This window comes from Myxine glutinosa, chromosome 1 (genome assembly GCF_964187855.1).
Source record: "Myxine glutinosa chromosome 1, kmMyxGlut1.1, whole genome shotgun sequence".
NCBI classification, from domain to species: domain Eukaryota; kingdom Metazoa; phylum Chordata; class Myxini; order Myxiniformes; family Myxinidae; genus Myxine; species Myxine glutinosa.
The window spans coordinates 11,604,049-11,627,844 of NC_136261.1; the positions used below are offsets into that span (position 1 = coordinate 11,604,049).

At 42.6% G+C, this 23,796-nt stretch overlaps 1 protein-coding gene across 2 annotated transcripts in view; it reads right to left on the reverse strand.

Annotated features, from left to right (window-relative positions):
* Positions 1–23,796, reverse strand: part of LOC137421293 (transcription factor Sox-6) — a 474,574-nt gene that overhangs the window by 176,362 nt on the left and 274,416 nt on the right. For both annotated transcript variants that reach the window (XM_078781950.1, XM_078781989.1), the window contains exons 5-6: positions 9,489–9,661; positions 3,700–3,768 (exon numbers count right to left, since the gene is read on the reverse strand). In XM_078781950.1, coding sequence (XP_078638076.1) covers positions 3,700–3,768; positions 9,489–9,661 — 242 coding nt within the window. The remainder of the gene's footprint in view (positions 1–3,699; positions 3,769–9,488; positions 9,662–23,796) is intronic.

Consider the following 23,796-nt stretch of genomic DNA (forward strand, 5'->3'; position numbering starts at 1 on the left):
CATATTACTCCCATTCTAACTCTTCCCATATTACTCCCATTCTAACTTCCCATATTACTCCCATTCCAACTCTTCCCATATTACTCCCATTCCAACTCTTCCCATATTACTCCCATTCCAACTCTTCCCATATTACTCCCATCCTTTCTTTCCATACCAGCATTACCCTACCTGGGCCACCACTCCCGATGGATGATGCGACAATGTTGAATTAAAATATAAAAGGTGAAATCTACACCAAGTTTGGAGGGAAAGGCCTCGGATTTACCAAAATGACCCAAAAGTAAGCGGGTAAAAACACAGGACTTAGAAACGTTAAAGGTGTGCTCAACATGCAGGACAAAAAGTGTGCCAGGTGTACAGGACAAAGAGTGTGCCAGGTGTATTCAACGTGCAGGACAAAGAGTGTGCCAGGTATACAGGAGAAATAGTGTGCGAGGTATTCAACATGCAGGATTTCAGGATGCCAGGGGTGGCAAACATACATGACCAAAAGTGTGCTGGGATGCCAGAAACACAGGGCTAAAAGTGCACCAGGTGTGAAAGAAAATCGTGACTGGAAGTGCATCTGGTTTGCAGGTAGTTACATCTCTCTTAAGACAGAGTTTAGCAGACAATCGACTATCGGTTCTGCTGTTTCCTCTCCAAATTCACCTTGTTAATCTTGTCCACCGACGCAGATCGACATGAGCCTTCAGAGATATAGGTATTCCACCCAATGACACGACCTCTCAAAAATTTGAGTCGAGTACTCATGGGTGTGTCACCTGATTGCAAAATGGTGCATTACCAGTGACACTTAAAGTACCAGTCTCGTCGACGCACCAGAACTTTCTCCACCATACAGGTAAACCAACCAAAAAGTTACAAGGCCTACATTAAAATAAGAAATAGGTTATTATCACGACACCTGGCCCGCATGTTGATATGATATGAAGTGAAAATGAAAAGTCCCAGAGATGGAAGCCATTTCTGCAAAATAGAATCACCATACGTAGAAATTGAGAAATTGTTAGCGGAGCGTTACGAGCGAACAAGCCTGAACATCGCATCGTCATTACCTGGAGACCGGTACCATTTGCTCCCCTTATGCGGTGAAAATTACTCTCGGCGAGGCCGATAATACATTTGATGCTTTTGGGTAATATGAAGTCAGCCCCCGTGTCAGGTGACGCGGACAACGATGGTGAGTTCGAGCACGACCGCGAGCCTCCAGGTGACATGCCGGTCATCGAGCGTTATGTCATCCTTTTTCTGATTCGCTTAAAATTCTTGAATTTGGTAGTTGGCCCAGGTAGGGTGCCATGTCGGTGTAGAAACGTCGTCGAGCTATTGATTTAGCGATCGGAAATGCTCTTACATGGCGCGTCGGATTCCCGAAGAAGCGTCGGCCGCGCTCGTCCTCAGCTTCTCAGGCTTGAGGCCTTCTCAGAACGAAAGAATTTCAAACTACAATGGATGACACAATCACAAGTCGCCAGAAAAGGCACACTTGTGCCAGCTCGGACAGACTGTGGCTATTTCGAAAGAACATCTTCCACAAAGCAACAGATATTTACAGGCGTTTCCCAAGAGAATGCGAGCGAAAGGAGAATTTTCCCATCGCCGTTAACTCGCCTGACGTAGTATACCCATCGTACACCCACTCACTGTGGGCTGCCCCCCACCTCCCCGATCCCTTCCTCCATTGCAATCTCCCCAGAGTAAAGTGAGAACAGAGGCCTGGCGGGTGGGGGAACGAAAGGGGGTACGGAGAGACAATGACACTTTGTTCGTCGCTGGCACTGACACAGGGCGAGAGTGACGGAGTGAAGAAGATGGGGGAAGCGATGCCAACAATGGATTTTGAGCGGGAACAGAAGCACAAAAGCAGAGAGAGTGAGAGATATGTGAAAGGGGGAAGGAGATGTGTAGATAAGAAGAGAGAAACGCGAATAAATCTCCAACAAGAGGAATCCGTAAAAAATAAAATCTCCAAAGATTGCCTGCGTTACTTCCCAAACTCCCACCGTCCCCCTCTCTCCCCTTTCCCTTTCTTCCTCAGGGTTGGGCTGTTTGTTCGTGTTTCTAATTGTTTGGGAAAAAAAACCGCCTGGGAACAGCAGTTCTACCATGACCGGCCATGTGCCAGAGCGGTCGGGAGGCCCGAAGCCCAATTTACATGGCACCCGTGACGCCGCGTAGCCAGGAATTCTAAACAAATTGTTCCTGGACCGAGGGCGTTTGTCTATTTACTCACTATTACGGTGAAAAGGGAAAAAGAAAAATGTAAGCGGAAGTTTTGTTCGGGTTAAAAAAGAAAGAAATGACAAGCTTCGAAAATTGTTATCTGACACGGCAGCACGCGAGGCTCTCCGGTTCTTGCCGCATGCACATGCTAATAGTGTGCCGCAGACGTGACAATCCCGAGCATTATGTGCAATTTGTGTGCCCTAATTGGCCACCATTTTGGTTGCGTCAAACAAACAAGAAACGGGGATCTGTCAGCATTTCAGGTGAAACTTTTCCTTCCGAGGCTTCACAAGGCTTCGCGGTTCTGAACGTTCGCCGCAACCGAGCAACCGAGCGCACCACTCCGTCCACAACAATGCTTGTGACATCCGACGAAAGGGCGTTCGGTGCAAGTCAATGAGTCGGACACAATTGGTCCAGCTGCCGAGACTTGGTCAAGGGTGTTGACCAGATGATAAATGATTGGGACACACGGAGCAACCTCCTGATGCACTTCCTAGAAAGCTTCGGAACGACGGAACGTTAGGGTTAGGGTTAGGGTTGGGTTAGGGTTAGGGTTAGGGTTAGAGTTATGGTTAGGATTACGGTTAGGGTTAGGTTAGGTTTGGTTAGGTTTGGTGTAACCTGGAGTGCGTGGGCCCTGAGGTTGTTAGGATTAGCGTTAGGTTAGGTTTGGCTAGATTCAGTGTAACCTAGAGTGTGTGGGCCCTGAGGTTGTTAGGATTAGGGTTAGGTTAGGTTTGGTTAGATTCAGTGTAACCTCGAGTGTGTGGGCCCTGAGGTTGTTAGGGTTAGGGTTAGGTTAGGTTCGGTTAGGTTTGGTTAGATTCAGTGTAACCTCGAGTGTGTGGGCCCTGAGGTTGTTAGGGTTAGGGTTAGGTTAGGTTCGGTTAGGTTTGGTTAGATTCAGTGTAACCTAGAGTGTGTGGGCCCTGAGGTTGTTAGGGTTAGGGTTAGGTTAGGTTCGGTTAGGTTAGGTTTGGTTAGATTCAGTGTAACCTCGAGTGTGTGGGCCCTGAGGTTGTTAGGGTTAGGGTTAGGTTAGGTTTGGTTAGGTTTGGTTAGATTCAGTGTAACCTCGAGTGTGTGGGCCCTGAGGTTGTTAGGGTTAGGGTTAGGTTAGGTTCGGTTAGGTTTGGTTAGATTCAGTGTAACCTAGAGTGTGTGGGCCCTGAGGTTGTTCAGATTAGGGTTCGGTTAGATTTGGTTAGATTCAGTGGAAGCTAGAGTGTGTTGTTAGGGTTAGGGTTAGGGTTAGGGTTAGGGTTAGGGTTAGGGTTAGGGTTAGGGTTAGGTTAGGTTAGGTTAGGTTTGGTTAGATTCAGTGTAACCTAGAGTGCGTGGGCCCTGAGGTTGTTAGGATTAGCGTTAGGTTAGGTTAGGTTTTGTTAGATTCAGTGTAACCTAGACTGTGCGGGCCCTGAAGTGTATTGGCTGCGCCACCGTGCCCCAGTTGTGACCTCTAACCTGGATTTGTTGTTGAAGAAGATTGATCTTCTGCTGCTGCTGGAGAAGCTGCTGCTGCTGCCTCGCAATCTGTGAGGACACGGGGCCGAGAGTAGCGAGAGCTCACACACAGCCCGTTCAAATATCTTTAAAGATGACAATCACCATTACGTTGCATTATTGATCACAACAAGCCTCAATCTTTATTTTTTATCAGTAATCATAGCCAATTACACTTGGGCCTATATCACGGCCAAATAATCTTTCTTACAATAATCATTAGGCTGGTATCATAGACAAATTCATTTTTTTTCGACCAGTATCACTGACCTTGCAATCAGTCAAATACATAATTCCACAATGGTACACAATTATGCATGACACAGCAGGTATTTCATTTCCTCTGAACAACAACATGCTCCATGATGCAGCACCAGGATGGAAATTCATGCTACAATCAGATGAAATAGGAGGTCAGACAGAAAGCGTGAAACCTGAGCGGGAGGAACTTGAAGGGCCCCTGCCAATGGACGATGGATCTGAAGTTTCATGTCGGTCAGTTAAGCGGTTTTGGAGAAGGTCTTTTAAATCTCTTTGGAAAAATGTAAATAATCCATTAGGTGATCACCAAGCATTGTGGTGTCTGATCACGTGTATTGATACATTTTCCATTCATTTCCAACAATTATTTGAAAGTAAGCACTTTGTTTGTTGGATGGAGGCGATGTCATTTTCATGGAGCAACTTCTTCACAAACTCCAAGCATTGGTGATCTGCATATGAAGTTTTGCTTTGGTCAGTTAAGTGGTTCTGAAGAAGAAGCGTAACTCGAAATGGCCACCAATCAGATATGTTGGAGAATTATGAACTGTATCTGAAAGTTGTAACGACTTCTGTAAAGTTTAAATTTTGCAGCGAACTCCGAGTTAAATGTGTTACAAAACATGTTGGAATACGACGACGACGACGACGACGATGATGACGATGATGATGATGATGATGATGATGGTGGTGGTGGTGGTGGTGGTGGTGGTGGTGGTGGTGGTGCTGATGATCCTAGCAACAACAGCCATCCTAACTTTGAAACGTAAAAAGAAAAATACGAAACCAGCAGATTGTCTTGAATGAATGAGGTGGGGGATGAACGAGGTGGGGGATGGTGTACATAACGTACATGGATGAATGAGGTGGAGTTGGGTGTACATGACATACATTGATGAATGAGGTGGGAGAGGGGTGTATATAATGTACAGAATGAATGAGGTGGGGGGTAGGTGTACATAATGTACAGATGAATGAGGTGGGGGATGAATGAGGTGGGGGATGAATGAGGTGGGGTATAGGTGTACATAAGGTATGGACGAATGAGAATGGAAGGTTAAAAGATTAAGGATATATCAGGGATTGACACAGGTGGTGAGCTGCCACCTGGAAGGACTAGATTGAAGAAGGGGATCAATTCCACAAATGGAGGGGAAAGGGTCAAGAAGAAGCAGATTCGTGGAAATCCGAGGCCTACGAATGTTGATCATGAATGAGATTCCTGAATAAACAAAGTTCTCCAAGTTTTGAAAAAGTATCCCATAGGAGAACAGCATTTACAGTGGAGGTGTTCATCTTCTCTCATTCTTCTTCTTCTTCCTCCTCATTCTCTATTGCTGTCATGGTTTCCAACCACATAATTAATCAACCAAACTTCCCGCATTATTGTCCATTGGGCACCATCTTGCGCGTCTCTTCATAAGTGATCCAATATGGCTGTAAATCATCATTTATAACATCACATAATCTTATTCTCTGCCTCCTATTATTACTCGGCCATGTGGCCCCATAAAACGAGTCGGGTGGGGGAGGGGAATGGGGGAAGAGAGAGGAAGTGTTGAAGAGGAAGAGGAGGAGGAAAAGGGGGGGGGGGAGGGGGTGATTCTGTATGTTGGCAAAGACGTGACCCACCCGTGCGAGTCAATTGTTTGAAACCGATTGATAATAGGTGGGCACTGTGTTATTCACCTGTCCAATTACCATCATGTTATTCACCTGTATAGTGCTCCAGTTACCATGGTGTTATTCACCTGTATAGTGCTCCAGTTACCATGGTGTTATTCACCTGTATAGTGCTCCAGTTACCGTGGTGTTATTCACCTGTATAGTGCTCCAGTTACCATGGTGTTATTCACCTGTATAGTGCTCCAGTTACCATGGTGTTATTCACCTGTATAGTGCTCCAGTTACCATGGTGTTATTCACCTGTATAGTGCTCCAGTTACCGTGGTGTTATTCACCTGTATAGTGCTCCAGTTACCATGGTGTTATTCACCTGTATAGTGCTCCAGTTACCGTGGTGTTATTCACCTGTATAGTGCTCCAGTTACCATGGTGTTATTCACCTGTATAGTGCTCCAGTTACCATGGTGTTATTCACCTGTATAGTGCTCCAGTTACCATGGTGTTATTCACCTGTATAGTGCTCCAGTTACCATGGTGTTATTCACCTGTATAGTGCTCCAGTTACCGTGGTGTTATTCACCTGTATAGTGCTCCAGTTACCGTGGTGTTATTCACCTGTATAGTGCTCCAGTTACCATGGTGTTATTCACCTGTATAGTGCTCCAGTTACCATGGTGTTATTCACCTGTATAGTGCTCCAGTTACCGTGGTGTTATTCACCTGTATAGTGCTCCAGTTACCATGGTGTTATTCACCTGTATAGTGCTCCATTTACCATGGCGTTGTTCACCTGTATAGTGCTCCAGTTACCATGGTGTTATTCACCTGTATAGTGCTCCAGTTACCATGGTGTTATTCACCTGTATAGTGCTCCAGTTACCATGGTGTTATTCACCTGTATCGTGCTCCAGTTACCATGGTGTTATTCACCTGTATAGTGCTCCAGTTACCGTGGTGTTATTCACCTGTATAGTGCTCCAGTTACCATGGTGTTATTCACCTGTATAGTGCTCCAGTTACCATGGTGTTATTCACCTGTATCGTGCTCCAGTTACCATGGTGTTATTCACCTGTATAGTGCTCCAGTTACCGTGGTGTTATTCACCTGTATAGTGCTCCAGTTACCATGGTGTTATTCACCTGTATAGTGCTCCAGTTACCATGGTGTTATTCACCTGTATAGTGCTCCAGTTACCATGGTGTTATTCACCTGTATAGTGCTCCAGTTACCGTGGTGTTATTCACCTGTATAGTGCTCCAGTTACCATGGTGTTATTCACCTGTATAGTGCTCCAGTTACCGTGGTGTTATTCACCTGTATAGTGCTCCAGTTACCATGGTGTTATTCACCTGTATAGTGCTCCAGTTACCATGGTGTTATTCACCTGTATAGTGCTCCAGTTACCATGGTGTTATTCACCTGTATAGTGCTCCAGTTACCATGGTGTTATTCACCTGTATAGTGCTCCAGTTACCGTGGTGTTATTCACCTGTATAGTGCTCCAGTTACCGTGGTGTTATTCACCTGTATAGTGCTCCAGTTACCATGGTGTTATTCACCTGTATAGTGCTCCAGTTACCATGGTGTTATTCACCTGTATAGTGCTCCAGTTACCGTGGTGTTATTCACCTGTATAGTGCTCCAGTTACCATGGTGTTATTCACCTGTATAGTGCTCCATTTACCATGGCGTTGTTCACCTGTATAGTGCTCCAGTTACCATGGTGTTATTCACCTGTATAGTGCTCCAGTTACCATGGTGTTATTCACCTGTATAGTGCTCCAGTTACCATGGTGTTATTCACCTGTATCGTGCTCCAGTTACCATGGTGTTATTCACCTGTATAGTGCTCCAGTTACCGTGGTGTTATTCACCTGTATAGTGCTCCAGTTACCATGGTGTTATTCACCTGTATCGTGCTCCAGTTACCATGGTGTTATTCACCTGTATAGTGCTCCAGTTACCGTGGTGTTATTCACCTGTATAGTGCTCCAGTTACCATGGTGTTATTCACATTTTCCAGAATAAAACAGTTCATAATAATCCAGGTATAGCATCACTAGTCAAACAACGCACCACTTCGTCAGACGCATCTCGCTAAAGAGGAAATGGATCACGAGGAGATCCACAATAAACAATCGGACTAAAAACATACAAAAACCTAAAATAATCAACAATCGGCTGCAGAAGCTTTACATTGTCTGGAAAACAGGTGAACAGTTGGACGAATGATATACACCACCTAAAATCAACCAAAAAGTAAAATAGGTAGAGATAGATTGGAAGGAAAAAACAAAAACACAAAAAACATGGAGAGAGACAGAGACAAACAATGACATAGAAAGAGAGAAAGAGACAGAAAGAGAGACAGAGGTAGACAAAATCATAGAAAGAGACAGAGACATCGAAAGAGAGATAAAGGCAGACAAAAACATAGAAAAAGAGACATATAAGGAGAAACAAATGCAGACAAAAACATAGAAAGAGAAACATAGAGAGACAGAGACAGACAAAACACAAAGAAAGAGACATAGAGAGATAGATGCAGAAAAAAACAAAGAAAGAGAGACAGATGCAGACAAAAACATAGAAAGAGAAACATAGAATGAGAGACAGAGACAGACAAAACACAGAAAGAAAGACATAGAAAGAGACATAGAAAGTGAGGCATAGAAAGAGAAACAGATTCAGACAAAAACATAAAAAGGGAAACATAGAAAGACAAACAGATGCAGACAAAACACAGAAAGAGAGATATAAAAAGAGAGACATAGAAAGAGAAACAGATTCAGACAAAAATATAGAAAGAGAGGCATAGAAAGAGAAACAGATGCAGACATAATACAGAAAGAGAGACATAGAAAGAGACATAGAAAGAGAGACATAGAAAGAGAAACAGATGCAGACAAAAACATAGAAAGAGAAACAGACAGACAAAGCACAGAAAGAGAGATATATAAAAGAGATATAGAAAGAGACATAGAAAGAGAAACAGATGCAGACAAAAACATAGAGAGACATAAAAAGAGAGACATATAAAGAGACATACAAAGATAAACAGCGCAGACAAAAACATAGGAAGAGAAACATAGAAAGAGAAACAGATGCAGACAAAAACATAGAAAGAGAAACAGATGCAGACAAAAACATTTGAGAGATATAGAAAGAGAAACAGATGCAGGCAAAAACATAGAAAGAGAAGCATGGAAACAGACAGATGCAGACAAAAACATAGAAAGAGGGACATAGAAAGAGAGACATACAACGAGAAACAATGCAGAGAAAACCAGAGAAAAAAACAGATAAAGACAAAAATATAGAAAGAGAGACATAAAAAAGAGACATAGAAAGCGAGACATAAAAATAGAAATGGAGAGAGGGAGGGAGAGAGGGAGAGAGGGAGGGAGGGAGAGGGGGAGGGAGGGAGAGAGGGAGAGAGGGAGAAAGGGAGAGAGGGAGAGAGGGAGAGAGAGAGAGAGAGAGAGAGAGAGAGAGAGAGAGAGAGAGAGAGAGACAACATGAAATGAAGAGACAGAAAGACAAATCGACAGACAGAGAGAGACAGAGAGCAATCCAAGGCACCTTACTTCCAGGCACTTTCATGCACAGTGAGAATAAGTACGACATGCCACACTTCCTGCAGATTTCCCCCCAAAAGGTGAAACCTGGGATTCCAGCAGGGGTCTATCCCTGACTTGTCTCCAATTACCGACTAATCAGACATCGTCGTGAAATTGTCTGTGTGACACACCTCGTTTGGCACGGTCTTTGACTACACCAACGGGCGAAAGCAAATGCCGGTTCCACGTCCGAGCCCGAGCGCCAACTCGCGAAAAAGGTCCAGACCTCGACTGGAGCTCACCTGTTCCTGCTGTTGCCGGGCGAGTTCCATCTGTTGCCGTTGCTTGTCGAGCTGTGAGCTGGCTAGCTTTTTCTGCTCGTCGTGAGCTGCCAGGAGCTGCTCTCGAAGACTACTCAGCTGAGTAATCATGGTAGCCAGTCGCCTTTCCTTTTGGATCAGGCCATCAGAAGATCCTGATGGTTGGCAAAACAAAAACAGCCACACACTCTTACCGAATACCCAATTTATCTTTACCAATATCAGGGAGCACCGTGGTCGTGTGGACTCTTGTGGATTGTAGACCACATGGAATTTGTGGCCAGAGATAAAAAGGAAGAGGAATACTTTGAGGAAAATATGGTCATTTGGGGACAAAATGAAATGTGGGTAAAACTATGTAGATTGACGTGACATTTACAGACATAACTGGTCTAGTTGAGAAGAACCTGGAATGAAGGAAATCCTTAATGGGTCCAAATCCCCCCTAAAAAGGAGACAAATGTTTTTTCCCCCAAATTGGAAAGCGTTATCGCAACATTATCACCAAATAATACAGTTATCACGACAATAACAACACATGCTGACCCACGACAAATAACAACCACCGACACACCAGTAACGACCACCGTTGTGGTGCCCCCAAACCATCCTCTCCGCACTGTCGCTAGGTGAAGGATTTCAACCCCAAGTTATACTATCATGGTGTCCAGCTGCAGCGGGTGGGCGATTCAAACACAACGCAAGTGACACAGGTGATGTCACACAGAAAAATCAAACAAAATTATTCAAAACTCGGTTGGAGCTCGGAAGTCCGTCACGTATCCTTGGGACTCGTAGGTTAACTCTACGGTACTTGAATTCACCCCTCTACATCCCTGGGAAGAAGCTTCATCGTATGTTACCGAAGACAAGATTTTGGCTATGGTAGCGGCACGCAAAGGTCTACGAAGGCAGCCGAACATTTGACACCCACGAGTGGACACGATCGTCAGGGGGTCCGTCTTTAGGTGGACGAGGGGCCTGATAAAGATGAAGGACCTGCCAGGATTTTCAAGCGTACCATATTAGGGAGTTGGTCCAGTGCAGTGTTGGGGTTTTTTTTTGTAATGTTTGTACGGTGGTCTTCGGCTCCTGGATATTAAAAGACAACGATGTGCTTTTACCTGAAATACAAGGATGTCTGTGGCCAATGGACGTACGGGCTCAGTATATGGGTTTTGAACCTGGAATCCCAGCATGATGAGTTATTTGCTCAGGTAGGAACACTAAGGAGGGCATGAGCTCAATAATTTGAATGACTTTGTCTGGGAACCTCTAATCTCATGCACCTATTAATTTTATTTAAAAGATGCTCTGCATCCTCAGCCTGATCTCTCTGAGACCTACACGGATGGTCATGTCTTGTGATCACCAAACTCTGGACATTTACCCCCCACGCAGGAAGCAAAAAACGTGGTTAATCAATATTGCTTAAATTTGTCTGGAAGCCTGGTGTTGGCTTTAGGGTTAAGGTGGCTAGGTTGAGATCTGAGGGTCCTGAGTTTGAGACCCTGTCATTCCATTGAATCAACACCAGGTGGTTGGCAAAATCAGCCTGTCGTTTCCGAGGTTGGCAAAATGAGTACCAGCAGACTGGTAATAGAGGGCATCGCCTCAGTGGCACAGCCGTGCCCCCAGAAAATGATACAAACCAGAAGCCACAGGTTGCACACGAAGCACCATTTGTCTGTGTACAGACTTCAGTTTATGATCGAGGGAGAAATTAATTTCAATTGAATGTTATATTTTGAACACGAATGGGAACATGAATCGAACAAGAATCGGAACACGGACCTGCAATTTTGCAAAACTTGGCTCTGAATTTGGCAAATTGTACGGAATCTTGTCCCTTTTTATTTTAGTCTGTCTATCTGTCTGGCGGTGAAACAAAATTGAAAATCATTCCAAATAGGAAACGTTCTGTTTTTATGGACGTCATAAAGGACACAAACAACAGGCGCGAAGAACTAATGTAACGTGTTAGATAGGGTGGTGTAAAAGATGCTGCATCAACGGCGGTGAACAGCCAATTTTTTTTATTTTTTATACAACCTTTAAAATCTTCATTTTATTTCAATTTAACAAAACGTTCAACACTATAGAACACAACTCGCCTTATTAGCATTTACAAAACCATTCTGTTTATCAGTACATGGACAAAATATTACGGCATTTTACATTATCCCGACCAATCAAATTTGCCGCTCCCAGACCCCTTCCATGTCACTTTTTCTCAAGACTATGCAGCGTAAGGTGTTCTACAAACTCTCCAGTTTGTTGTGCGCTCTGAGGAATCAATAAAATTGACATTTTTTGTGATGCAAATGAGTTAGAAGGACAATGGCAATCCACCTAGTGCATTCCTAGGAGGATGGGACTTGTTTTATCGTTATCGCACATGAGTGCAGATCTGGAACGTCTGTCTGTCTCTGGGTAAGGGTTACAATCCCAGGTGGGTCACCACTCCGACCCAGGGGTCTTCAATTGGGAGTGGCAGGAATTTTGTAATTTGTTCAGGTTGCCGACGATAACTCGCTCACTCTTTGTGAAGGATATCGTCGGATATTTAGCGTCCACCAATGAATGCCGGCAGAAGAGACGCTCAGCGTTCATCCGAGAGATGGCACACACACTGATGACTTAGGAAGAAACCAGGTCAGCAGTTTATAGCTGGGTCAGAATTCAAACCCAAACTAGAAAGCTTTGAGGCAAGTATGCATACGTCTAAGTCATCCCAACAGCCCAAATAGATCACTGGAACCCCAGAATCCGAGTCTGGAACACCCAACCTCTAGGTCACCCAAAGATGGCCAACCAGACTATCATGACCGTGCACCAATTATAAGAGCCGCTCAGTGTTACCTTATTTACATCTCGCCCCTCCCCCAAACATCCACCCTGGACCCTCCTCCTTCCCTGGGGTTTCAAAGCCTTCCAGGCCATGCTGGATGGGCAGCAGGAGGCAGGACGCAACATTCGCATTATGAGAGAATGTTCTTAAAGATTCCCTTTATGACCTTATCCTGCCCAATTAAACAGACAATGGGTGGCAGTGCTTGCTTAATGATTAATGAAAATGAAATCTTGCTCGTTTTGAACGCGATTAAAGCTACAACTGCTTTCACCCAGAAAAAGCCCTCCCGGTCCCAAAACAAACCGCCGAACCTCGTTAAGATGAAAAAGGAAATGAAGTTGCCACGTGGTCACGTGAAAGGTCATCGTTTAAAAGCAGCTTATGCTCGCCAAAAGAGCTATGGTGTTTATTTGATGCTTTTCCTGCACATCTCGTTCACATTAGGGAACTGATGAGCGACAAAATCATCGCCGAGGTCATTTTTACAAATCACACAATCACACAGGTCCACCACGTACGGTCATGTTCTTCAAATATGATCTCGATGGGTCCACGTGTTGAACTCCCCTTCGAATATGATCTGGATGGGTCCACGTGTTGAACTGCCCTTCAAATATGATCTCGATGGGTCCACGTGTTGAACTCCCCTTCGAATATGATCTGGATGGGTCCACGTGTTGAACTGCCCTTCAAATATGATCTGGATAGGTCCACTTGTTGAACTCCCCTTCGAATATGATCTGGATGGGTCCACGTGTTGAACTGCCCTTCAAATATGATCTGGATGGGTCCACGTGTTGAACTGCCATTTGAATATGATTTGGATGGGTCCACGTGTTGAACTATCCTTCGAATATGATCTGGATAGGTCCACTTGTTGAACTGCCCTTCGAATATGATCTGGATGGGTCCACTTGTTGAACTGCCCTTCGAATATGATTTGGATGGGTCCACGTGTTGAACTATCCTTCGAATATGATCTGGATAGGTCCATGCGTTGTCCTGTCCTTCAAATATGATCTGCAAGGGGTCCACATATGGTCCAGTTTGTCAAATATGATCTGAATGGGTCTCACCTTTTGTCTGGTCATTCAAATACGATCTGGACTGGTGTATGTATATATATATATATAATTTTGCACGCCAATAATTTTGGTCATGACTGTCTATATATATATATATATATATATATATATATATATATATATATATATATATATATATATATATATATATATATATATATATATATAGACATATATATAGACAGTCATGACCAAAATTATTGGCACCCTTACACTTTTTTCAAATAATGCACCATTTCTTCCAGAAAATTGTTGAAATTAAAAAATATTTTGGTGTCCACAAATGTATTTCTTTGGTTTGCAGTGGAACAAAACAAAAAAAGCTGAAAAAGTTACTAAATCTTAGCTTGTTCCACACAGAAATCCTAAAATTGCCCGGCAATATTATTGGCACCTTTTAGAAGTTGTTAGAAATAATTAGATTTCAAGCAGGTGACTCTTCTTTACTTTGGAATTGAACTCACCAGTGGTGAGTTGCAGGTGCCTGCAATATACAAATCACTCTTTCAACCACTTAGAATGGGGAAAGGAGTCATTCTCCTGTTTTATGTCACTGTGTGTACCACAATGAGAATGGAGAAAAGAAAGAAAACAAGAGAATTGTCTAAGGAGGTCAGACACAAGATTGTAGCCAAGCATGGACAATCTCAAGGCTACAAGTCCATCTCCAGAGACCTTGATGTTCCTGTGTCCACCATACGCAATGTTATCAGGAAGTTTAAGGCCCATGGCACTGTAGCCAACCTCCTGGACGTGGCCGCAAGAGAAAGCTTGATCGAAGATTGCAGCAAAGGATTGTTTGAATGGTGGAGAAAGCACCTCGATCAACTGCTAAACAGATTCAAGCTGACCTTCCGACACAAGGTACGACAGTTTCAACTTGCACCATGCGTCGCCAACTCAATGAAAGGGGATTCTATGGTAGGAGACGTAGGAGGACCCCACTACTGAGAGAGAGACTCAAGAATCCCGACTGGAGTTTGCCAAAACACACCTGAACAAGCCTAAATCCTACTGGGAGAATGTCCTGTGGACAGATGAGACCAAATTAGAACTGAGGGTAAAGCACATCATCTCTATGTTTACAGAAAACAAAATGAAGCCTTCAAAGAAAAGAACACCTTCCCTGCAGTTAAACATGGAGGAGGTTCAGTTATGGTTTGGGGTGGCTGTGCTGCCTCTGGCATTGAGTACCTTGAATGTGTGCATGACATCATGAAATCAGGAGATTACCAAGACATGTTGGAGGGCAATGTTCAACCCATTGTCAGAAAGCTGGGTCTCCGTCAAAGATCATGGGTCTTTCAGCAGGACAATGACCCCAAACACACTTCAAAAAGCACCCAGGAATGGTTCAAGACAAAACGCTGGACTGTCCTGAAGTGGCCAGCAATGAGTCCAGATCTAAATCCCATTAAACACCTGTGGGGAGATCTGAAAACAGGAGGTGGGAGAAGGCACCCTTCAAATCTGGGAGAACTTGAGCAGTTTGCACAAGAAGAGCAGGCCAAACTGCCAGTAGAGAGGTGTAGGAAGCTCATTCATGGCTATAGGAAGCGCTTGACTGCAGTTATTTTGTCCAAAGTCTGTGCATCCAAATACTAAGTCAAGGGTGTCAATCATTTTGTCAATGCCATTTCTTTTTATTTTCTGATTTGAAAGGATATATTAAGTTCTGAATCAAAAACAAAGGTTCTGTAATATTAACAGTGAAATAAAGAATTGTGGAGACCAAATACTTTTGTCAATTTCAACTTATATTTAGAGAAAATTGTGAGTTCTTTTTAAAAAAGTGCAAGGGTGCCAATATTTTTGGCCACAACTGTGTATGTATATATATATATATAATTATATATACTAGGGCATTGCCCGTACTATATCTATATCTAAAATTATATCCCCCCCCCTCTATTTACATGAAATGGTTTGGTCCAAAGCGAACGGCTTGCGAGTACGGTGACAATCCCCCCCCTCTATTTACATGCAATGGTTTGGTCCAAAGCGAATGGTTTCCGGAGTTTGGTAAAGAAATCGCCATCGCGTGCACAAACGCGCAGGAAAGCGAATGAATCGCAAATTCGGTTTTATTAGTTTTAAAACATAGTTTAACGCCAACATAGTTTGCAAACGTGAAATAAATGAATACGCTCTCAAATGTGCCATCCGAGGCAGAGTGTGTCCGCCACGTTCGGCACACGCGATAGTTCGCTGCTCTCTGATTGGTTGAATCGTTTTTTGGACATAGCTCGGTAAGTAATTGTCCGATTAATATGAAACCTTGAAAAGGCACATCCTCGGGTCCCCAGCAATATACCTGGCAAGTTTCAAGTATATCGGACCGGTAGTTGTCGAGAAACAGCGGTCACAGACAAACAAACAAACGTACAGACGTACAGAGATTACTGGAATTATAGATACTAGGGCATGCCCGTACTATATCTATATCTAAAATTATATCCCCCCCCTCTATTTACATGAAATGGTTTGGTCCAAAGCGAACGGCTTGCGAGTGGTGACAACCCCCCCCCCCTCTATTTACATGCAATGGTTTGGTCCAAAGCGAACGGCTTCCGGAGTTTGGTAAAGCAATCGCCATCGCGTGCACAAACGCGCAGGAAAGCGAATGAATCGCAAATTCGTTTTTATTAGTTGTAAAACATAGTTTAACGGCAACATAGTTTGCAAGCGTGAAATAAATGAATACGCTCTCAAATGTGCCATCCGAGGCAGAGTGTGTCCTCCACGTTCGGCACACGCGATCGTTCGCTGCTCTCTGATTGGTTGAATCGTTTTTTGGACATAGCTCGGTAAGTAATTGTCCGATTAATATGAAACCTTGAAAAGGCACATCCTCGGGTCCCCAGCAATATACCTGGCAAGTTTCAAGTATATCGGACCGGTAGTTGTCGAGAAACAGCGGTCACAGACAAACAAACAAACGTACAGACAGACAGACAGAGATTACTGGAATTATAGATAGATATATATATATATATATATATATATATATATATATATATATATATATATATATATATATATATATGTACTCAACATCAAAGGAAACTTATCACATCTTTCGAAGGACACTCATTGAAATCCTCCACACAAAAAGTGAAAAATTTTTTTTTGAAAAAACATCCTTTAGGACATACACATGGGAGAGATAGGTGCATACCAGAAGTTTGGTACGATTTCACAAAGGTTTGACGGAGTAGTTCATTGACAACACAGCACAGACACTGCACAGATATATATATACATATATATACACATATATATACACATATATATACACATATATATATATATATACAGTACATATATATATATATATACAGTACATATATACACATACGAGAATAAAAGACCCGTCGCTTCGCTGACGGGAACACCAAAAAAATTTCTTTGTTGACTGTCGAGTTTGTAGACTTGTTTGTAGACTGTCGAGCGACCTTCTTTGTGATGCTTTCATAGGCGGTGTATATTCGGAAATGGTGTTTGATAGGGCGATATAAAAATGGAAATATTGAAAGAAAAACTATTGAATATAGCAAACGTTTGCCTGATATAATCGATATGAGAAACGGGATTTAATGAGGCTCGGCATTATTATATGTGAAGAACATGATGAAGGAGGAAGAGTTTTTTTATGTAAATGAGTATGAGTTGTATGATTTTGATTCGTGGAGAATCGTGAAGATTTGGAATGAACGTGGTGTATAACACATCTTTGTAGGGAGAGGGATAACTGGTTATGTTTACTTCCTGAGAGTAGTTTCATTGAAATCCAATCTCAAGTTAACAAAGAAGGATTCCTGGGAGATCCTACCCTCCATGCAGGGATAACCAACGTCATGTGTTGGCATTTGCACTTTTGACACGCGTGTTTCATGTACCTGTAAAAAAACGATTTTTTTTTTTTTAATCTCAAACATTCCCGGGAGTTACCCGAATCCACCGTCGTTGGATTTATTGAAATTCGTTCTCAAGTTATAACACGATAAACAGACACGGCCCCTTTTATACTCTCTGTCTGTCTGTCTGTGTCTCTCATATATATACAGGGCGAGTCATAAGTCCCAGGACATGGTTGTAGCTGCTTCGGCTGTACAAGATTTGTGTATACCATCGACCATGGTGAGCCATAAGCCCCGGGAGTAATGCCATATTACAGTAATAACAGTAATACAAATTAACAGGAGTAATAACAACATATTACTGTATTACAACTATTACAATACCTCCTTAGACATCGAGTGCATCCATATCCTCCATTGTCAAGGCACAAGATCATTTTTCTCCATGTGCGGTATGAAAACCGACAAAATACCATGTGTTATGTACCAAAATACCATGTGTTATGTACCAAAATACCATGTGTTATGTACCAAAATACCATGTGTTATGTACCAAAATACCATGTGTTATGTACCAAAATACCATGTGTTATGTACCAAAATACCATGTGTGATGTACCAAAATACCATGTGTTATGTACCAAAATACCATGTGTTATGTACCAAAATACCATGTGTTATGTACCAAAATACTGTGTTATGTACCAAAATACTGTGTGATGTACCAAAATACTGTGTTATGTACCAAAATACTGTGTTATGTGCCAAAATACCATGTGTTATGTACCAAAATACTGTGTTATGTACCAAAATACTATGTGTTATGTACCAAAATACTATGTGTTATGTACCAAAATACTGTGTTATGTGCCAAAATACCATGTGTTATGTACCAAAATACCATGTGTTATGTACCAAAATACTGTGTTATGTGCCAAAATACCATGTGTTATGTACCAAAATACCATGTGTTATGTACCAAAATACTGTTATGTACCAAAATACTATGTGTTATGTACCAAAATACTGTGTTATGTGCCAAAATACCATGTGTTATGTACCAAAATACCATGTGTTTTGTGTTATGTACCAAAATACTGTGTTATGTACCAAAATACTATGTGTTATGTACCAAAATACTGTGTTATGTGCCAAAATACCATGTGTTATGTACCAAAATACTGTGTTATGTACCAAAATACCATGTGTTATGTACCAAAATACAATGTGTTATGTACCAAAATACTGTGTTATGTACCAAAATACTGTGTTATGTACCAAAATACCATGTGTTATGTCCTAAAATACCATGTCTTATGTACCTAAATACCATGTGTTATGTAACAAAATACTGTGTTAGTGTGTTATGTACCAAAATACTATGTGTTATGTACCAAAATACCATGTGTTATGAACCAAAATACTATTTGTTACGTACCAAAATACCATGTGCTATGTACCAAAATACCATGTGTTATGTACCAAAATACCATGTGTTATGTACCAAAATACCATGTATTATGTACCAAAAGACCATGTGTGATGTACCAAAATACCATGTGTTATGTACCAAAATACCATGTGTTATGTACCAAAATACCATGTGTTATGTACCAAAATACCATGTTATGTTCCAAAATACCATGTATTATGTACCAAAAGACCATGTGTTATGTCCCAAAATACCATGTGTTATGTGCCAAAATACCATGTGTTATGTACCAAAATACCATGTGTTATGTACCAAAATACCATGTGTTATGTACCAAATGCTTCCTGAATGTGTTGCTTCAGTTCATCAACAGATGCCATGCGATCATGCAAAAAATTTGATTGAGGTCATTTTGTACCACACATGCATGATGCGGAGGTGTCCATCCGGCTGGAAATAAATCTCATGGGCTAGTCCACGTCCTTCAAGTTCAGGTGTGAGCTCATTCTCCAACATATGAAAATATGACCGCTGGTTGACCCAAGCATCAAAAAAGTAAGGACCAATGAGGTGCTGGGCTGATAACGCCACCCAAACCATAGGATGCGGTGGATGGTCTTGCACTTATTCAACATAATGTGGATTAGCATCACTCCAAAAGTAACATTGCATGGAGATAAACTGAAGTAACCAGCACACTCGTCACTAAACATAACCTTTGACGTTTGACCTTTTCGGAATTGTATCAAAGTGCTGCAGTAGTCCGTCACAAGCTGTCAACCTGTTTTCATGATCGGCATCTGACAATTCATAAATAACAGTTGGTTTATATGGTTTCATGTAACGGTCTTCTTTCATTGTGTGACGTAACGATGAATACGAAACACCCAACTCTGCAGAACGTTTCCTTAATGATGTTTGCGGAGATCTGAGAACGGATGTTTTAATGTTTTGAATTCTCAAATCACAATTTTTTGGTCATCCGCTGCGCTTGCTGTCAAGTACACTTCCAGTCTGAAATTCCTTTTTTTCCCAAAATATGAAGATTTTATTTTGAAGGAGCTGATTTTCCAAAACGCTCCTCAAAGTCTTCTTGCACCTGTTTCATCATCTTGTTTGTGTTTCTCCTCTGGTGGTACCACACCACTGATATCAGCCTCTCTTCTATTGAAAATGGACTGATGTCTGCCATCTTAGTTTAATGTATTCCTTTGTATTACCTGAAACAAACAGTATAAATAAATGGTAGAAAGAAATCTTGTAGAAGCAGCAAAAACGGTGTCATGGGACTTATGACTCACCCTGTATATATGGCCTAGTTCTCTGAATTAATGATCTGGATGGGTCCACATATGGTCCAGTGTTCGATTTTTGTCTACACTCGCAATGCAATTTGTGTGCGCATTGTATACTCGAGGTATTCTGCGATTTCTGGCGCACCCACAAGAGTGGAAATTTACGGTTGCCTCCGGACTCCGGTGTAGAATCCTTCAGGACTCTAAGTAGCCAGTGTGGCACATCAGGGGGGCGGGGTGTGGCAGGTCTTGCAGCAGGTGCTTCATTATGTTCATGTGTTCACTTCCGCTTTTAAATGATTTACACCAAAAGAGGATGGCCTTGATCAGCAAGCAGCACCCAAAGGATAAATTGGCGTATGATAGATTTGCCTCATTATTTCTTCCTACATATCCCACACCCATTTTCTGCAGACTTTGTTTCACCTTTCTCCTTCCACGTCATTGGTCATCGTGAACCATAGAGATGAAACGCAAAACCATTCCATTCAGGCTTCGTGAGTTCGTTGGATTCAATGAAAGACGCACGCGCGTGCGCGCGCGGGCCTGCGCTGCTCACCGAGAGGCAATCTGCAAGGATGTGCTGTGGCTTTAGACAAAGCACTTAACGAGCATGTGTGAGTAAATGTACGGGGATATCAAACGAGGAAATTTCACTCAATCTCAACAAAATTCCCAGCGCGGAGTTCAATTTGTTTCTCTCCGAGAGATTCAACGTTAAACGTTCCTTTAATGTGACTCCTCGATCTGCTTCCCTTGGATTTGCACACTCGACATGTTCTGGAGGATCATCCACCACTTCATCTGCAACCTGGCATGGAGAAATCAAGGCACGTTACCAATTTAAGCTTTTCCTCCAGTGACCTTTGCCCTTTGGGATGGATGGTCAGAACACTGCCCATTTTCTTTCTTTCTTTCTTTCTCTTTCTCTTTCTCTTTCTCTCTCTCTCTCTCTCTCTCTCTCTCTCTCTCTCTCTCTCTCTCTCTCTCTCTCTCTCTCTCTCTCCCAACCTCCTCTCCCAGCAATCACTTGGTGCTTGATGTAACACCAACCTTTCAAGCACTTTGATGCAATAACAGGGCAGAACCCCTGCTGGTCAACCTCAGTTATTTATTTATTTTCCTCTTATCTTCCCTAAGCTTCCCTCTCCCATTCGTTCTCCCATCTTGTGTGTGTGTATGTGTTTATATCTCCCCCCCAGGCCCATTAGATGACCTACGGACACATCTAAAGTTGTCCGCTTGCCCTAGTGAGAAGTTCTGGGATTGACGGGTTAAAACCTGAATGACGGATGCTTCCCAGCTGATGATTCGATTGCCATCAATCATGCAGTCATTAAGTTGAAGGAATTCTTCAGGTTGGACTTGGTGGGTTTCGGTCTCTCTCTGAAAGAGTCTGACATCCTCACACACAATGCAGACATTACACTCAATCAAGGAGTCGGACGAGAACAATGGCGGGCCTGTGTGTCAAATTAAATATCTGGAGCGAGGCTTTTCCATTCTCCAACAATGGCTGTTGTTACCGAGTGCTGATTGCCAAGGAGAAATAAGAAAGGGAAACAGTCAGTGGGCACGTGTTTGATTAGGTGAGCGGTAAGCGGCATGCCGTGCATGTGAGAAGCACAAATTGTTTTTCCCTTCCTCATGTGAGTTGCAACCTTCACTTCTACCCCTCCGTTGATTGTGAATCCTTCAACTTGGTGCTGGCCACATCGGCCAGGGATAGCACTTCTCTCACCTCACCGGAGATTTTGCATGCTCGGGCCATCGCTTCCCTCTTTGAGTTCCAATTAATAGGTCAGTGATGAGGGACCTCGACTAGAATCACTGTCTAGGCCCAGCTTGAGGTTTGGTCATTAAGCCTTTGACAAGAAATTTCAGCTTGGCTTATTATGTGGTCCAGGGACTAGGTTAAACGTGAGGCCTAATGACAAGGCCCGTTATGAAGCACGGTAGTTGCGCTGTTGGAAAAGTACTTTGGCCGGGCCTATAATTTCAGAATGTGCAACAGTTAGACTCAAACAATGCTGATGGATGGAGAACATTTATCAAAACCCACCACCATACCTGAAAGCCGAGCACACTATCCACCTTGAATGGTGACTCCGATCCGAATACCCCCAAAAATCTACCTTGATATCTTCACCTTTCCATTTGCTCTTATTTAGATTATATCATCAATAGAACTGTTGATAAAACAGTTATTTAAAACAGTTATACAATAAAACAAAAAGGAAAAGACATAAAATGTAATAGCCCACTGCCGTGGTTTCAGTAATTTTGCTGTACGGAGATGAAAGCTGTCAGTCGGACACCTTTGGTCAAATGACAAAACAAAATCTTCTGCGTATGTAACCCTTCATTCATTATCTGTGTGCCAAATTTGAACAAGATCTGTAAATGCATGTCCGAGTAATGGTCGAGGACGTCGTCAATATCGGGTTTTTTGATGCACTAAAATGGCCACCAATCTATCAGTCGGCCATCTTTGATCAATCGCAAAATAAAGTGAGGTGCACGTATTTGCCGGCATGTGTTCTGCATGTGCCAAGTTTCAACAAAATCGGACCATGCATGTTCAATAAACGGTTGGGGACACGTTTAAGTAACAAAATGGCCACTAGTCGGCCATCTTGAATCTGATCTCGAAATAAATGATGCACATATGTAAGCCATAAATCATTATATGTGTGCCATGATTGAACAAGATCTGTAAATGCATGTCCGAGTAATGGTCGAGGACGTCGTCAATATCGGGTTTTTTGTTGCACTAAAATGGCCACCAATCTATCAGTCGGCCATCTTTGATCAATCGCAAAATAAAGTGAGGTGCACGTATTTGCCGTCATGTGCTCTGCATGTGCCAAGTTTGAACAAAATCGGAACATGCTCAATAAACGGTTGGGGACACGTTTAAGTAACAAAATGGCCACTAGTCGGCCATCTTGAATCTGATCTCGAAAAAAATGATGCACATATGTAAGCCATAAATCATTATATGTGTGCGAGTCAGGGCCCTTAGGGATATTTTGGGGCCGTTTGGTTCAAATTCTTCCAAAAGCACCAAATTTGGCCCAGATGTTGCCCATGCCATACTCTTTTGATTTTTGACGGGCGCCAAGACGGGCGCCAAGACGGGCGCCCCCCCCCCCCCCCAGAGGGCCCCATATTGGCGAAATACTAAATGGCCGCCACCCGGATTAGAGGAAAATCAGTTAAATAACCAAAAGGGTTGGAATCATGTACGATACCACTTTTCAGGGGTTTTCGAGGTCGAGGAATCCAATTATGATGTTATTTTGATGATTCGAGGTCAAGGTCAACCCTCAAGGTCATCTTAAAGGTCATTTTTGAGTCAAACATGTTGGTTTTTTAGTTTTTTGTCAAGATTTACACGAGGTTCACCATTTTATGTTTCTGGGTTGGGTAATCGAACTCTGACCTTATTTTTGACAATTAGAGGAAATATTTACATGTCTATTTCCTAATTTTCAGGCATATGCAGTTCATCAGTCTAATTACAAAGGTACGGATTTTGATGTTTTATGAACTGTATGCCATATCCTTGTGTTTAATTTTTGTGCGATCATGATCCGGGTTCATGTATACATGATTGTATACGTGTCATAAATATGACGTCATAGGTCATGTGACCTGGCGGCCATATTGGATTTTATGAAAACCTTTAAAATGGATCCCTGCCTTCATTTTTCGATCGATTCATTTTGAACTTTGACCACTTATAGTACGCCATGTGATTG